We start from the raw sequence: 18,687 nt of genomic DNA on the forward strand, positions 1-18,687 counted from the left end.
GTTGATGAGGACGTGGCACTGCTGCTCTGGAGAAAGAATTTTTACAGGTTAGTAAAATTAGCATTACTTACATTCTAATCAATGAAAACTTTCTTTTCAGATTCTTCAGATTGGTATCGTCCTAATTTACCCCTCTATCATGAGACCTATCAAAGACCCGGGGATTTGAAAGTTGACGATAAATGCCCAATTGTATCACAATCGATGACCCCACATCAGTCAGCATCCACAGACTTTGGACAGATGAACTTGATACATAAAGACAAGACTAATATTGGAGCTATGTTGCTAATAGCGGAGGATAGGCTCCATGACCTGTGTGGATCACGGCTACCAGAAAACATCAGAGAGAGCAAAGAAGGTAATAAAGAAACAAAAAGAGTTCAACCCTAGACCACCACTGGGGGCTTCACCATACTTCTGAGTTTTCAAAAATCATTTAGTGGCAAAATCTACTTTAGTTTTCCTTTGTCTATGCAACCCACAGCATAACAGAATACCTTTTAGCAAACTATTGGCATTCTTCTTATAACCAACATGACACATATCTACATAAGAAGGAGCATTAGGGAAAAGAGTAATTTTGTTTAGGTTAGTATTTAGCATACACTTGGCATTGGGTACCAAGATTTTATTTAGAACTATAAGACTAAATGGAAAAATTAGGTAGAAATCTAAAGATTGCCTACAGACACAAAACATAATTTCTTGGCTTTATTTTTATAGCTCTGAATTCACAAGTATTAGTTATCACTATATTCAGTGTAACTGAAAAAGCATCTTTTAAAAGCAAATATTAAAATATTTCTTATGTGTTCTATGATTTTATATATTTTAGAATTGGCTTTTCTAACAGTTATGGGTATCTCTGAGATTTTGCTCTTTAATACTTCCTTCTCAGCTGTGTCCACATAGTGTGTCACTTTAAAAATTTTTTTTGATGAATAAATATTTCACAAGAAATGTTGTTTTAAAAGAGTGATGTATAATTTATAAACAACATATGGAATAAAAAAACAACATGGAAAACCAATTTTAATTTTGCTAGGATACTCATTCTATTGACTGACTATATCTAATATGTGTTTCATTTAATGTATCATTAATTTAGGGCCCTTTATTAGTCTTATGATCAGGTCTTTAGTAATAAAACATACAGTATTTTTTCACCTCTATAGTTTCACATTCTTTGTTTTTCTTAACTCTGGTAGTAGCATTGTCTTTACAAAAAGACTTTCAATTATCTCCTAGAGTAATGGCTACAAGCCATAAATTTAAAGTTATTTACATATGTATACAGGTGTCTTATTTCTTCAGATGCCTCGTAAAAACATACTCAAGCTCCCTCAACACAGAAATATGTGAAACAGAAAATCTACAAAAGGAATTGAAGCAACTTAAAAGAGTTTACATAGTTCATTTCACTTCTTAGTTGATAATTCTATAAAGCCATGAGCAGAGTCTAGTTTTCCAGGTACTCAGGATTTGTTCATCTATTCATAGAATAAAGATTTATTTTATAGTGAGTGCATCTTAAATATTTACATCTTAAATATTTCTAGCACATTGTCTTAGTTCTGGCCTGCATCATCTATATTTTACATTTTTGCCTGCTAAATTGTCTCCTATTTATTCTTATGGCCCTCCAGTTCATCACTACCACAACATTTAGAGTTACGCATCTCAATGCATATATGACCACGAGCCACTGGTTAAACCATATTGCATCCAGGCATCTTAAAATTACATATAAGCCTTTTATGATCTGACTTCTACCTAACTTTCCATCTGTAGAGCTTTCAACGATCTACCTTTCCTCTGGAATTACTCGATTGCTGGTGATGCCTGCCTCGCCATCTGTATTAGACAAGCTTTATGCTGTTGTATGCTTCTCCCTCTATCTTCATAGCACAGCCTTGTAAGCTTTCTGCCTTTCCTGCCTTCTACCCCTTTGTTTCTGGCTAACCTCATAGTTTAAGTCTCGGCAGAGACATTATCTCTAAAAAAGCTATTTCTGATAACTCTGATCCTCAAAGCCCAGTGCTGAGTCCTAAAAGATGAAAAGACATTTGTCAAAATACTAAGAAAAACATTTTCTATATAAGGAAGGGTGTACACTGATAAAAGCATTAAAATTAGCAGTAATTTTGGAAACTACAAATAACGATGCTGTTGAAGCTTAGAGTGTTAAAAAGGTACTATTATGAGTTAGAGGTTATAATGTGACCTTATATGGTGTACTGTGTTTCCAAATTTTGTTTTGTTTTTGATTGATTTTTCATTGATGTTGCATGAATGAATTTGTGAATGTATTTCTGAGGTGTTTGAATGCCTTGAGCATTGTGACATCTATTATTTCCCAAATGGTTTGTTAAAGTTTTAGATAATTATAAGTATTTTTTAAAGAGGTAAACACTCAGATAAGGATTAATTTTAATTTAAATTCTCAATTGATAAAATATTATTTGCTGTTTTTCATAAAGATTTGTAGATTTAACTAATATATGGATTTGTCAGCAGAACTAGACTTAGAAATGACATCGGAGGAAAAGCAAGAAAAGCTTGATGGAAGCCAATATAACTACCCACAGGTACATAAAAATTTTAATTGAAATTTCTGGTATCATATTTTCTATGATTTCATAAGGAATTCTAATTCAATTGAAATTACTTTTCAAGCTACCTGTTTATAGTCAATAATTCATAATTGAATATTGAGTTTTATAACATTTTACCTAGTTATAATCTTAAAATTTTGTTTGAATCCATAGTAACTTACAGCTAAGCTTCTTCCTTGGATTAAGACAAAAAAATTTCTGACTATTATTTGCTTCTGTCATTTTTATAACTTTCTTACACAATAAAGAAGGTAACATCAAATATAGAATCATATGAAAAAGATGAAATTATGAACAGTATAAAAATGATGGCCACTAGGTTGGATTGATGTGAAAGGAGTCATCATTTTCAGTGGTTCAAAATTTGCAAATTGGTATTTCTAGTCACTAATGTCAAGGTTAAGATTTATTCTGCCTTGTAATTTCTGTGTAATTAACTTCATAATCTACAGTCAAGGAGAAAATAAGGTCATAAAATCAACTAAACTGACTATTAAGATAATCACACCTTCCAGGATGGGATCTTTTTCTTTTTAGGGTACAAGCAATAACCTTCTAATTCATTTTATTACAGTGTAATAAATCAGTAATATTATAAAAATTTTATTCCACCCTCATTTGTGGTTGTTAGAATTGGATGCAAGAGATTAGTATATCAGCACATAGCACTATCATAGCATATAATTAAATTAAAATTAAAGAAGTTGGTTTTCTTTCTCATTGATGTTAATGATTTTGGCTTACAATAATTTATAGTTTGTGTCTTCTCCAGTTATTAATCTTTATTCATAAATGTATTGTATAAGCTCACTCTTTCAGATATGGTGAGGTAAAATGTTTTAAATGAGGAAGATTTTGTAACATTAAAAGTCATCGACCCATTTTTGGTGTATTTAACATAAGAAAAGCTGTTTAGTTCAAACAGACAAAATTAGGAGTGCCAATTCATGTTTTTGTCCTAATTTAGACTCAGGCAAGTTATTTTTCACTTCTTAGTTACAATCCCACTGGATTTGGGAGTACATAAACATAGATTTAAAAGTTTAGCTGTTAAATATTAAATACATTCTAATTTTCCTTTGTCCATTCGCGATTCCTTAAGGATCAAGTCATTTCACAAACATGTACGCGGACAGGAAAGACATTTGAAAATCAAACCAAGCAAATTAGTCTTCCGCTTTTGCATCTGCAAAAAATGTCTCAAGGATCAGACATGAATAAGAGATGTGATGGAGATGACATATCTGCATATTCAAGACATTCTTGTGAGCAAAAGGTTGAGGAAATGTTGATCAAACAAGGCAAATTAGAGTGGAAAAATAAGTTAAAACTCATCACAAATGAGTTAAAGCAGAAGTTTGGTGAAATTTGTGGGAAATACAAAACTACTGGTTGTCCTGAGGAAGAGTCACCACCTGACAACTCTGAAGAAGGAGCAAGCTTAAGAGAAATACCTTCTAATTTCCCAGATAATATACTTCATTGTCAGGGAAAAGATGCATTTGGAGTGTCCGTCTCTGCAGTGTTCCAGGCATTTTCCGAACAAGAAGAACCCCCTGTTGAAAATGTCTTTCTATCTCATTCAGGCTCTTGGTCCCTGGGATATGCTTGCTGGTCATCTTCTAAGCTTTGTTTAAATGAAAATAAGTTACAACACGAGAATGAGAACAAATCAGACTCTGAACATGTTTGTAATGAAAATAAAGAGAGTTTGTACAGTGATTCAGAAAATAAAAATAGGAACCCAGGGGTTACATTGGAAGTGAAAGGGGACCAACATTTTGATATGCAGAAGACAAAAGACATGAACCCAAACACCACTGAACGGAAATTCAGCATCGGACGCACTCATCGGTCTAGTGATCCGCAAAGTCTTCTAGATTCGAGTTTTGCCGACTCCAGTGAAGTGAAACACATGATTCAAATAAAAAGGCATGCTATTTCTGCTGTTACAAATACTTATAAGGAAATAAAACCTAATCAAAGCCTGTTCCAGAAGCCATCACTTGTAGATAATTGCAGCGCTAATGACTGCGAAAGCTCAGAAACTGAATTAGAAAATGTAAGTTCTCCACTGTATAGTGATGGATCCTCTAAAGTATATCTGTATGAAGAATTAGAGCAAGAGCCACAAAAGTTTATGAATGAGATACACATATTAAAAGTAGAGATCTTGGCTTTGGAAAAAGCAAAAGTTCAACTTAAAAAAGAGGTAGAGTTTCACTTGCTGCTACTCTTTGTTTATTCTTTTTATCAATTATCTGATTCATTTTGATTTTTTGCTTTAAAAAGAGTTTGTGTATAAAATGGGGTTGTCTAAATGTGTAACCGTGTCTAGAAATAGATTATTACTGCCATCTAAATAATTAGAGTTTAGGTAAACATTCTCATAAATTTTTTTCTTAATCAACTTAATTCTTTGTCAGTCTTCCATAGGAGCTAAGAAACTAATTTAGCTATGTACCATGTGACTCTCTGCACCAGAAATATATAAAGGAAACACACAATAAGCTCTAGGTTTGTTCACTTTTTAAGTATTTTGGCTTCAATATAAATTGCATTCCATAAACAATTAAATGGGAAAGAAGCAATGTCTGAGAGAAGGGATATAAACAAATATTCCCAGCTAAACTAACTTATTTTTATACTTTAGATTGTGTATTATATACATATATACCTTTAATATCTGCTGAGTTTCAACAGTAAGTTCTGTGCTACGGTGGCACTCTACTTTACCATCAAATATCCTTGTTATTAGATTTTCATGTTTTGTTCCTAATGCATGCGTGCTCAAATACGGGACCCTCACATTAATCTGAAATCCAAAGAAGAATTTCACAATGCAATTTGTTCCACATTCTATATAAAGATTTCAGTATATAGAGTAAAGCCTATTATATATGTATATAATTTTATTACTACTCTCAGATGTTTTTGTTAAGTCAAACCTTTATATTATGTTGTTTTAAAAAGTTGTCTACGGCCATACCACCCTGAACACACCCCAACTTGTCTGATCTCAGAAAAAGTATGGTACATTTTGACATGGGTGATTTTATCATAGAGAGAGCATAACCTCTATGCAAAATTTTCAGTGTTTAATTCTAAAGTAGAAAAATGAGTTTTGAGGTACATTGATTTTTTAAGACAGACAAAATTGTTATAGTCTGCTTCCAAAGACAAAGTGTATGAGCTCTCTGCCCCCCCTCACTAAGGCATTAAATGACTGCAAAAGTCACATTTTTAATTTATCAAATCAATTCGATAAATTCATCTGGTCATTTATCTCATTCAGTATTAGAGAGTTGTATCATCTCTTTCGGTGCCATTAAATGCTAGGTAATGTATCTTTAGGAACTTTGGACAAATCATGTAAGCTTTCTTGATTTTATTCCCATTGTCAGTAAATATGGCCCTGAAGTAGATAATTACTTCTTTGTATATAGGCCCTCTCTATATACAATTTTATAGTATTGAATGTGAATTTTGGGGAGCATTACTCATTTTCCAGAATTCTACATTAGCTAATGACTTATTAGATTCACTCAGCCTCTATGTTTTGGGAAACTTTGGATTATCTATTTTATGAATACCACCACATTTTTTATATTTCCATGATCCAGAAGGGAAAATAATTGGAAAAGACAATGGGAGAAAGAAGAGCTGAGTGCAGAAAGAGGAAGCACAATATCACATCCCCTAAATCTGTCTGTCTAATGCAGAATTGAGTTGGTGAAGATAGAAAAGGACAAATTTTGTGCCTTTGATTTTCATTTATCTGTCTTTGCTGGTCAAATATGGGGTGTGTGGATGTTAGGTATCACCGAGTAAATGTGAACAAGAGTAAAAAGTTAAGAGAGCCCTTTCTGACATGTTGGAAAATTCTGCTTCCTTTACTGAAATAAAAAGGAAGCATAATTTACCAGTAACTTCAATGACATGTAATAATGAAGTAAACACAGAAATATTTTTATTGGTGAAAGTCATGATAATGAAACTCAGAGCCAAATGATAAAATTAATGAAAACAGGGTCTTTATAATGAAGACAGTGATAACAATTATTCTTAGTATCAAACTTTCATTGAAGCTTGAAGAAGAAAGGAAAAGGCACAAAAGTAGTGACATGGAAGCAACAGAAAACATATATAATACTGCTGCTGGAGACAGCGAGGGATTAATTCGATACAGAAAGAGTGGAAAAACTGATAATGAGCCATTTCCTATTATGGAAAATGCAGATTCTGATAGGTAAGCCTATAACAATAGTTAACAGTCAGTAATTGTTATTTTCCTATAAAATAAATTTTAATTTGAGTTAATATTCATGATTAACAAATTTAACATTTTGACTAGACATTCAGCCTTGCCTGTTAGTTAGAAAAACGCAAATTAACGCACAATGAAATGCCATTTTTGAAGTCAGAATGATAAATGTTATCTAAAAAAATAACAGAGTTGGCAAAAAGGAGGAAAAAGGCATTCTCATATACTGTTGGTAGATGAAATTGGTATATCCTTTTGGAAATACTGGTAATTTAGCAATGTGTTTCAAAATTTCAAATATGTCATCCCTTCAACTGAACAGCTTCACTTCTGGAACTAGATCCTACAGGAAAACAAGACATGTATAAACACACACACACATTCTAAGGGAATTTCTTATATATTATTAGGTATATAAAACATACAGTAGATCATTACATATACTCTATATAGTTTGATATGTATGTTAAGGATATGCGATATATATTTGCATTAAGGATATTTATATAAATATGTTACATCTATATATGTTAAGGATATTTATTATAGACTGTGTATCAAAAAGTTGGAGGTTGTCTAAATATCTATCGATAGGGAAATAAACTATTATACCCATAAAATAATGTAGTATACAACCATTGGGAAAAAATGAGGTTAGGTCTACAGTATACTGATTGTTTCACAATTAAAGTATATTTAAAATATTTGGTATGTCCTATCCTATTATGCAAATTATGTTGGCATACCTTTAATATCTGCTGAGTTTCAACTAAGTTATGTCGCACTCTACTTTGTTACCATCAAAATTTCTAGTTATTAAGATTTTCGTGTTTTGTTCCTAATGCATGCATGCTCAAATATTGGACCCTCAAATTAATCTAAAATCCAAAGAATTTCACATGACAATTTGTTCCACATCCTATATAAACATTTTAGTATATTGAGTAAGATCTATTAAAGTACATCAAAGGATCAATCTGCTACATCAGGGTTTGAGAGACCTTTTCTGTGGAAAGCCAGATAAATATTTTAGGCATTGTGGATCATCTGGTCTCTTTTCTTGCAGTCTGAAATCTGTTATAAACAATAGGTAGATGAATGAGTGTGACTGTTCCAATAAAACTTAATTTACAAAAACAGACAGTGGCCAGATTTGGCTTGCAGGCCCTAGTTTGTTGACTCCCCCTGCACTGTAAACCAAGCTGCTTGCTAGTGCAATGCATCTTCTTTCTAAAGGTGCCACTATCCTTTTTTAAAGAGAATCTATTTCAGTATGCACCACACCACATATTTCAACCATGACTTCATCTTATACAATTTACAAAAATTCGGCTTCTAAATTAAGAATATTTTCTGAATTTCCCCCTTTATTTCTGTTACAAATTTTTTAAAAGACTAATTTCTTAGTACATTTGAGTAGTGTACAATATTCTAGACTTGGAGGATTTTCATCAGGTGTGAAATCTTTCTATGATTGTTGTAAGCATGAGAAAAATGATAATCAAGTTATATAATTCCTACATATCTAGAAAGAGGTCTTTTAGTTGTATAATTTTGCGAATTTATGTTTTAGTACCTATTCTGGCATTTTTTAAAACTATTTAGTGCCACATGCATGTAACTCAAAAACTTTTAAGTATTATTAAAATGCTGCATAATCATTATGTAAGGGTTGAAAACTACAGCTAAACAAGAAGGATATTGGAGCATCCATGATCATGCCACTTAGCTATGAAGTCCTTAGAAGAACTATTGATAGTCCTTTATTCCAATTTCCCTTCCATTCTCCTTGAACTCACTCTAGTAGTGTTTAGTCCCACTTCTCCTCCAAAATTGTTTTTCTCATATGTTTACCACTGGTTTTCACTTTAATAAATCTAGATATAATTTCTTCGACCTCGTTTTACTTAACCTACCAGTAGTAGTTAACCCAATAAAAAACTTTCTCCTCCAAATTACTTTCTTCATTTGGTATCGAGGACTTTTAGTTTTCAGGAGGAAAAACACACTTACAAGGTTTCCCCCAGCCTGACTCATATTCCCACTACCCATATGCCCACAACACATCAAAATTTCATTTCTCTTCTTTAGTATCTTTCCTCTAACATACTGTAAATTTTGTTTATCTAGTTCATTATGTGTGTTTACTTCACTTCATTTTTGTCTATTCACTGCTATATCCTCAGTGCCATGAAGAAAGCCTAGCACACAGTACTACTCAAATATTTATTGAGTGAATGTAGTTAAACCTATGTGTATTGTTTCACATGTTATGCTAAACAAGACACAAGTTTGATGTGGACTCATTTTGACAATTTTGCCTGTCAATTATATGCATTTTTGTAAATTCTTTTTGGCTCTTTCTAATAAGTTATATTCCCTCCTTGAGTGTTTGCCCATTTAGGGAGAAGAGCCTAAAAATGCATTTACTCACCATTTCTTTTACTGGTATCTCTAATTGTTTTCATTATGGTAAAAATGGATCAATGTAATAGCAAACTTCATTTAATTTTATTAAGAAAAATAAAATATAATGGTGGTAAATTATTCTAGGCCGTTAAAATTTTTTTGCCAAAGGGTTATGAGCCCTCAGTATCCGAAATAAAAAGATGAAGTTGAAATTTGTTGCTCAATATAGTAAGAGAGCTTTGCTGGTCAGGCACAGCCTTTTCAAACCGAGTAGCCTGCTCTTCTTATGTACGGTTTTTGGAAGAGTGGATTTTCAGAGGCATAAGAGGGTTGACATCATCTGAAGCAACATGGATATTCTGGTGAGACCGTCGTTGTTCGCTTGGCACTCTGAGGCATGTTTATTTGAGTCAAGTTGTCTCTGATTGGCTTTCTTTCAGGAGAAAGCAACTGACATTGATTTGCTGGTAAGTGAGCCAGTGGTCGCTGATTGATTGAACCCTAATCTTTGTCTCACATTTTGATCTCTAAGTAGAACGGCTTCCTTCCATTTCTTTTCTTGCTGACTTCCTCTGTTTATATCTTCTGTAAAGCCTTTCTTGTGATCACTTACAACTAGTCATATGTCAGCTCTCAAATATCACAGTATATTTTACTTGTATATCTATCTTTGACATGAGGAATGTATTTTTCTTTGCTTGTGATTGGTACTTCATAACTGTTTTGTGAATTAGTAAATTAATTAAGATGGATAACAGTTGGAATTTTACAAATATTGTTTTTTGTATTTATCACTAGAATTTTTAGAAAACATTGGCTTTTTAATGGATTTTTAAAGTAGAGGTCTTTGTACCTTATAAGGAAAGTAAAGAAAAATGAAAATGAAAAAAGGACATCAAAAAAATTTGTTATTACACCTGTGTTTGAGAAGGCCAATTCACTAACCGGTGGTCAACTTCAGGTGAATGATAACAGCAGTTTAAGTGAAATAGATCAGGGTGAAGGAAAGTAGAATCTACAAATGCTCTATTTCTAGGTGAAGGAATATTAGCATTCACTACTTTTTCTGGAAGCAAAACAGCATGACATAGTGTACATGCCAAGGCAAGAGAATTCTCATCTATATCAAACACTGTTGAAAGGTTAACATGAGGACAAGAGACTCTGGCTAGGAGTAGTTTCAATACATAGTTGCTCTGGAAGCGAGACTGTAGAGAATCATATAAACCACTTCGTAGAAAATTTTTTGGGGGGAAAGCAACAGAGAAATGGTTAATGACTGAGGAAAAATGTGGAGTTTAAGGGAGGTTTATTCATTTATGTTCTTATTTAAGATTGGAACTTTTAGAGTGTATTTACATATTGTTGAAAAATGATCCAGTAGACCATTAGGATGTGTTTACTAAATTTAATTTTATTTGCATTTTCAAGTATTAGAGAGCCAGTTGATTCCATTACATTATCTTGCAAAGATTATAGAAAACTAATTGTCCATAGTACTTCTATTCATGTATACTCTTATGATAAGAAGTTGTTCATTCTGAATTGTTTCCACAGTGGAATATTTTCATATGATGACTATGCAGATGACTACTTAAAAGTTATACCATCATATCCATATTTAAAAATTAAAATAATAAATATATGAACATTGAGGCCAACTGAATAGAACCGAATTCTTTCTTTCTTTTTTTCTTTTTTTTTTAAGTGTACTGGGGTAACATTGGTTAATACAATTACATAATTTTCAGGTGTACATTATAATTTGACATTTATATATTCTATTGTGTGATTACCACCCAAAGTCCGATTCCTTCAGTTACCATATATTTGATCCCCTTTACCCACTTCACCATCCCCCTCCCCCTTTGCCAGAATTTTTATCTCTCCTCACTCTCCCCCACCGGTACAAACTCTGTAACCACTGTGTCCATGTCCATGAGTCTCTGTTTGTCTTGTTCATTTGTTGCTTTTAGGTTTATATCTCACATATAAGTAATATCATGTGATTTCCAACTTTTCAGTCTGGCTTATTTCACTTAGCAGGATTAATTTAAGGTCCATCCATGTTGTCGCAAATGGCAGTATTTCGTCTCTTCTTATGGCTGAGTAATATTCCATCATATATATGTACCACAGATTCTTTATTCAATCATCTATCATAGGACACTTCAATTGCTTCCATGTCCTGGCCACTGTGAATAATGCTGCTATGAACATCGGTGTGCAAATATATTTTCTGATATGGGTTTTCAAGTCTTTGGGCTAAATACCCAGTAGAGGGATGGCTGGATCATATGGTAGATCAATTCTTAGTGTTTTGAGGAACCTCAATGTTTTCCATAGCGGCTGTACCAATTTGCAGTGTATGAGAGTTCCTTTTTCTCTGCATTCTCTCCAGCATTTGTTATTACTTGTCCTGTTGATTATAGCTATTCTAATGGGTGTGAGATGGTATCTCATTGTGGTTTTGATTTGCATTTCCCTAATTGCTAGCAATGTTGAGCATCTTTTCATATATTTGTAGGCCATTTGTATGACCTCTAGGGAGAAGTGTCTGTTCAGGTCTTCTGCCCATTTTTGATTGGATCATTTGTTTTTATGTTGTTATGGAGTTGTATGAGTTCTTTGTATATTTTGGATATTAGGCCATTATCGGAGGCATTGCTTGCAAATATATTTTCACATTTGGATGGTTGTCTCTTTACCTTGTTGATGATTTCTTTTGCTGTGCAGAAAAGCTTTTTAGTTTCATGTAGTCCCATTCATTCATTTTTGCTTTTCCTTCCCTTGCTTTTGAGGTCAAATTCATAAAATCCTCTTTAAGTCCAAGGTCCTTGAGTTTAGTTCCTATGTTTTCTTCTATGCATTTTATCGTTTCACGTCTTCTATTCAGGTCCTTAATCCATTTTGAGTTACTTTTGGTGTGTGACGATAGACAACAGTCTAGTTTCATTCTTTTGCAGGTGGCCTTCCAATTTTCCCAGCACCATTTATTGAGGAGGCTTTCCTTTCTCCACTGTATGTTTTTGGCTTTTTTTGTTGAAAATTATTTGCCCATATAAATAGGGATTTACTTCTGGACTCTCGATTCTTTTCCACTGGTCCGTGCGTCTGTTTTGCTGCTAATACCATGCTGTTTTGATTACTGTCACTTTGTAGTATAATTTGAAGTTGGGCAGAGTGATGCCTCCAGCCTCGTTCTTTTTTCTCAGAATGGATTTGGCAATTCGAGGTCTTTTGTGTGTCCATACAAATCTAATGATTTTTTTGTTGTATTTCTTTAAAAAATGCTGATGGGATTTTGACGGGCATTGCATTAAATCTGTATAATGCTGTAGATAATAAGGTCATTTTAACTATGTTGATTCTTCCAATCCAAGAACACGGAATATCTTTCTATTTTTTTGTATCTTCTTCAATTTCTTTTAATAGGTTCTTGTAGTTTTCATTATATAGGTTCTTCACATGGTTCGTTAGATTTATTCCTAGGTATTTTATTCTTTTTGGTGCAATTGCAAAAGGAATTATTTTTTCCACTTCTTTTTTTTTTAATGCTTCATTATTAGAGTATGGGAAAGCTATGGATTTTTGAACATTGATTTTATTTCCAGAGACTTTACTGTATTTGCTTATTGTTTCTAGTAGTGTTCTTGTGCAGTCTTTAGGGTTTTCTATATAGTGACAGTTTGACTTCTTCGTTTCCTATTTGGCTACCTTTTATATCTTTCTCTTGCCTGATTGCACTCACTAGGACCTCCAATGTTATACTGAATAAGAATGGTGATAGTGGACAGCCTTGCCTTGTTCTTGATCTTAGAGGGAAGGTTTTTAGTTTTTCACCATTAAGTATATGTTGGCTGAGGGTTTGTCGTATATGGCCTTGATTATGCTAAGGTATTTTCCTTCTATACCAATTTTTTTAAGTGTTTTGATCATAAATGGCTGCTGTATTTTGTCAAAGTCTTTTTCTGCATCTATTGATATGATCGTATGATTCTTATTTTTTAATTTGTTTATGTGGTGCATCGCATTGATTGATTTGCATATGTTGAACCATCCCTGTGTCCCTGGGATGAAGCCCACTTGATTGTGGTATGTAATTCTTTAATATGTTGCTGTATTCAGTATGCTACTACCTTATTTAGGATTTTTTTCATCCGTGTTCACGAGAGATATTGGTCTGCAGTTTTCTTTTTTGTGTGCTATCTTTACCAGGCTTTGGTATCAAGGTGATATTGGCCTCATAAAATAAGTTGGGAATTATTGCCTCCTCTTCAATTTTTTGGAAGAGTTTGAGGAGAATAGGTATTAAATCTTCTTTAAATGTTTGGTAGAATTCACTGGTGAAGCCACTTAATCCTGGACTTTTACTTTTTGGTAGGTTTTTCATAATTGTTTCCATTTCTATACTGCTGATCAGTCTATTTAGATTTTCCAATTCTTCTTGATTCAGTCTAGGAAGTTAGTATTTTTCTAAGTAGTGGTCCATTTCTTCTAGGTTATTAAATTTGTTATTTATTTTTCATAGTATTCTTGCATGATTCTTTGTATTTCTGCGAGGTCAGTAGTAATTTCCACTCTTTCATCTCTGATTTTGTTTATTTGTGTTCTTTCTCTTTTTTCTTTAGTGATTCTAGCCTGGGGTTTCTCAATTTTATTAACCGTCTCAAATGGCCAGCTATTTGTTGCATTTATTTTTTCTATTGTTTTTTGTTTGTTTGTTTGTTTGTTTTCAATTTCATTTATTTCTGCTCTAATTTTGATTACTTCTTTCCTTCTGCTGACTTTAGGCCACATTTGTTCTTCCTTTTCTAGTTTTTTAAGATGAAGCATTAGGTTGTTTATTTGGGTTTGTTCTTATTTTAGGAGATAGGCCTATAATGATATTAACTTTCCTCTTATGACTGCTATTGCCATGTCTCAAAAGTTTTGACATATTGTACTATCATTATCATGTGTTCCTATATATCTCTTGATCTCTCTTTTTATTTCTTCCCTGACCCAGTTATTCTTCAGTAGCATGTTGTTTAATCTCCATGTATTTGTAGTTCTTCCTGCTTTCTTTTTGCAGTTGATCTCTAGTTTCAGAGCATTATGATCAGAGAATATGGTTGGTATGATTTCAACCCTCTTATATTTGTTGAGGCTATCTCTGTGTCCCAGTATGTGGTCGATTCTTGAGAACGTTCCATGTGTACTAGAGAAGAATGTATAAGCAGCTCTTTGGGGATGGAAGGCTCTGTATGTCAATTATGTCCAGTTGGTGTAATGTGTCATTTAAAGATGTTATTTCCTTATTGATTTTCTGTTTGGATGATGTCCATATCCAACAGTGGGGTATTTATGTCCCCTACGATAGTGTTTTGGTCTGTTTCTCCCTTTAGTTCTATTAGTGGTTGCTTTACATATTTCTTGGCTCCCTGATTGGGAGTATAGATATTAATGTGTCATGTCTTCTTGGAGCACGATACCCTTTATCATTATGAAGTGTCCCTCAGTATCTTTACCTTTTTTATTTTGAAGTCTATTTTGTCTGATATTAGTATCACTACTCCTCTTTTCTCTGAATGCCATTTGCTTGAAATATGATTTTCCATCTTTTCACTTTGAGTCTATATTTGTCTTTGGAGCTGAGATGTGTCTCCTGGAGGCAGCATATGATTGGGTTTTATTTTATGATCCATTCTGCAACTCTGGGCCTTTTTATTGGTGAGTTAAGTCCATTTACATTTAGGATGATTATTGAAATATTAGATCTTCTTATAGCCATTTTATCTTTTGCTTTCTGGTAGCTCAGTTTTTCATTGCTTCCTTGTCTTTGTGTTTCTGTTATCTTTATTTTGGTTGACTTTTTGGGGTTTTTCCTCTGGTTCTTATGTTTTATGTTATATTCTTCAGTTCTGAATCTTTGATGTGTGGTTACCATTAGGAATATATAAAGGATAGTTATATATATACAGTCGTACATTTTCTTCTGCATGTGCCTTATCTCCTTTCCCCTTTGTGAGTTTGGATCTTTGAATCCTCCCGTTTTCAGTCATTGTTATCTCAATTTGTCCCTATGTATGCTGTATTCTCTACTTATTGTTTAAGCTTACAATGCCCTGTTCTTAGTAAGTATTGCACTCCTCTGCTTTTGTTTGCCTGATAGTCACTTTACTCCTAATTATGTATTTTTGTTTTGTTTTTGTATTTTGTTTTAGGTGAGCTGCCCCCTTTCCTGTAGTACAGACCTCGTAGTGGAGAAATCCCTCAATTTTGTATGTCTGGAAAGGTCTTAATTTCTCCTTCATATCTAAAGGAGAGCTTAGCTGGATACATTATTCTAGGTTAGTAGTTCCTTTCACTTAATAGTTTAAATATTTGATTCCATTCCTTTCTGGCTTGTAAGGTCTATGCTGAGAAGTCTGATGATAATCTAATGGATTTTTCTTTAAATATTTCCATCTTCTTTTCCCTGGCTGCCCTGAGAATTTTGTCTTTGTCATTGATTTTTGATAACTTTAATACAATGTGTCTTGGTGAAGGCCTTTTGGGGTTGAGATAATTGGGTGTTCTGTTGACTTCTTGAATTCCAAGCTCTATTCCTTAGATTTGGGATAGTCTCGTCCACTATTTATCTGAAAATGCTTTCTAGTTCCTGCTCCTTTTCCTCCTCTTTGGTAATGCCCATTATTTTTATGTTTCCTCTTCTAAGGCATCAGCTAGTTTTTGTATTTTTCTTTCATTATTTTTCATTCTTTGGTTTCTCTCTTTTCCTTCTGATTTATTTCTAGATTTTTGTCTTCGACATCACCAATCCTTTCTTCCATTTGCTTGACTCTATTTCATTTTTCAATTCTTGCAGTGTGTTCTTCATCTCCAGAAGTTCCATTTGATTCCTTTCGAGGGCTTCAGTCTCCTTGCTCTGATCATCTAGTTGTGTTTTCAATTCCTGAAATTGTTGATATGACTCATTTCAGAGTTCACTGAGATTTTTCAGAAGTACCATCCTGAATTCTCTGTCATTTAAATTTCATATTGCTATGTCTATAAGCTTATTTTCTGGAGATTTTTCTCTTTCTTTCTGAGATGCCTTGTCACCTTGGTTGTTCATGGTTTTTATTGGACTATTTCTCCACCTGGGCATTAATGGAAGTGTATTCTGTTGTTTTTCCAGAAAGATTTATTATATAAAGGTCTCTTTTCCAGTAGGTGGCATCTAAGCCTTTTAAATCCCTGCTTTATATAAAGCCTAAATCATGTCTTTTTTATTTTCTTGTAGATATTTAATCACACTTGCTACTCTCAGTTTCAGTCCCTGTCAGTGGTAGCAACAGTTTTGATAGTATTTGCTCATATTCCACTGGGTCTTCATGGTGATCAGTCTGGGAGGAGATGGGAAAAGGGTCCCTCTGGGTTGGGAGGAGGGGGCTGTGGCTCAGCCTCGGTTTTTCAACCAAGGTCGGTAAAAGTCAATTGTTGTTTCTCTGCGATCCTGTCCCACTTCTCTGCTTTCTGCCCTGTTGACTGGGCCCTGCTGTCAGGGAAGTCGCCACACCTTCTCCCCTCCTCCTCCTCCTGCAGGGAGCTCCAGAGGCTGTGAGAGGTAGCTTCAGTCTTGGCAGCTTTTGCTCAGATTCCCTTGGGGCTCCGCAGTGATCGGTCTCAGAATGTATAGGGGAAGGCGCCCTCTGGGTTGAGGGTTGGGGGCTGCAGCTCAGCCTCAGTTTTGCAACTGGGACCAGTAAAAATCAACTATTGTTTTTCTGCTGTCCCATCCCACTTCTCTGCTTTCTGCCATGATGACTGGGCCCTGCTGCTGGCTATGTAGTGGTCCCATCACTTCCAGACAGGGCTGATCAGGGAAGTCACCACAATTTCACCCCTCCCTCTCCTCCTATAAGGAGCTCTGGAGGCTGAGAGAAGCAGCTTCTTTATTTCTCCCAGTCCACCTCCCGACACCAGGGTTCTGACCTGTGGTAGTTCTTATGTGCAGATCCCACACCGAGATGTGCTGGTGTGCAGTTTTGGTATTTTTTGTTCAGTTTTAGATGTTCAGCTTATTGTTGTTTCAAGGGGAGAGATCTAGGGACGTCTCTCACTCCGCCATGTTTCCCAGAATCCCTGATTTATTTCTTAATGATTCTGTATATTGCATTGCCTTTGAGGGAGTCTTCATGAATAGTTGTGATTTTGTATTAGGTTATATTAACTTAAACAATTTTTTAGATTCTGAAGAAAAGAAGATTTTATTTACATGAAGCAGAAACATAAACTATTAACAATCTATTCCTGATTTTTATTTTTGGTTTATCAATTTCTAAAGTTAAAAAACACTTTTTCTCTACCAACAGTGTCACTGACACAATTTTGTGTGCTTGATAAGTATATGTTGAATGTATAAATAAAGAGCTGAATGGATGAATGAATTCCTATTGAGGAATTTGTTTAGAAAAACAAATATTTAGTTTATTGAAAGAATATGTCTGATATTGCCTACATGTAAAACCTCTTTATTTTTCTAAAAAAGCGTATAATATTCAGAAATAATTATTTAGAATCATAGCTAGAAATGGATTAATGCTATTGATTCACTTGCTATCATAGTCCTTCAAAAACATTTCAAAATAAATAATACTTTCCAAACATATTGTGAAACATATGTTTTGAAGCCAGATGTCCTTGGTTTGAATTCTCGATCTGCCATTGACCAGCTGTATTGACTTAGAGAAGTTCCCTTGACTTTCTGTGCCTTATTTTCTTCCTTTGTAAAATATCGAAACTATTGCCTACCTCCCAGAATTTTTTGAGGATTAACATGCCCTTAAAACATGTAAAGTGCCCATAATAATGCCTAATAGTTGCCTGATAAGTCCTCAAAATCTAATATGATTTTTTTTAAAGTTTATTTTATATAAGGAGTTAAGTAATATTTTCCAAATAGAAGTTAGTGCCAGTAAATGCTTTTACTTTTTAAATTGAAAATGACAATAAAATACCCTAGTATAGTGCTTCCTCCTATCAAACAATACAAGTAACAACCATTATGTTTTTCCTTTGGCTTTGTCTTTCAACTTGATCTAAATGTAATACATCGTGTTAATATTATTAGCAATATATTTTCTTTATCCTTTAGTGTTATTCTTTTTACATATTGTTTAACGCCCTTAGAGGAAATTAGTTAGAGATGCAGAGATTTTATATAAGGAACAATAAGTTTAGATAGTCTTTATATTTTAAGTATTTAATATTTACTTGAAAAGAATTGTTTATTTCTCTAGGTCTGCAAAGAAAACATCTAATGAAGAGAACAAGGTATTGTAAAAATATAAATTATCAAAAATATTACCTGTAGAAAAAAACATGTTGTAAAAGACAGTGAAAAAAATAGAATCTCTTCCTTTGTGGTAG

At 33.7% G+C, this 18,687-nt stretch overlaps 1 protein-coding gene across 1 annotated transcript in view; it reads left to right on the forward strand.

Moving 5' to 3' along the window:
• Positions 1-18,687, forward strand: part of LOC120593309 (ankyrin repeat domain-containing protein 26-like) — a gene marked incomplete at its 3' end in the record, with an annotated part of 99,066 nt that overhangs the window by 62,384 nt on the left and 17,995 nt on the right. Inside the window, exons 15-19 of the mRNA XM_039851091.1 lie at positions 2,518-2,591; positions 6,707-6,853; positions 7,853-7,872; positions 10,135-10,299; positions 18,558-18,591. Coding sequence (XP_039707025.1) covers positions 2,518-2,591; positions 6,707-6,853; positions 7,853-7,872; positions 10,135-10,299; positions 18,558-18,591 — 440 coding nt within the window. The remainder of the gene's footprint in view (positions 1-2,517; positions 2,592-6,706; positions 6,854-7,852; positions 7,873-10,134; positions 10,300-18,557; positions 18,592-18,687) is intronic.

This window comes from Pteropus medius, unplaced genomic scaffold (genome assembly GCF_902729225.1).
Source record: "Pteropus medius unplaced genomic scaffold, Ma_sr-lr_union100, whole genome shotgun sequence".
Taxonomy (NCBI): domain Eukaryota; kingdom Metazoa; phylum Chordata; class Mammalia; order Chiroptera; family Pteropodidae; genus Pteropus; species Pteropus medius.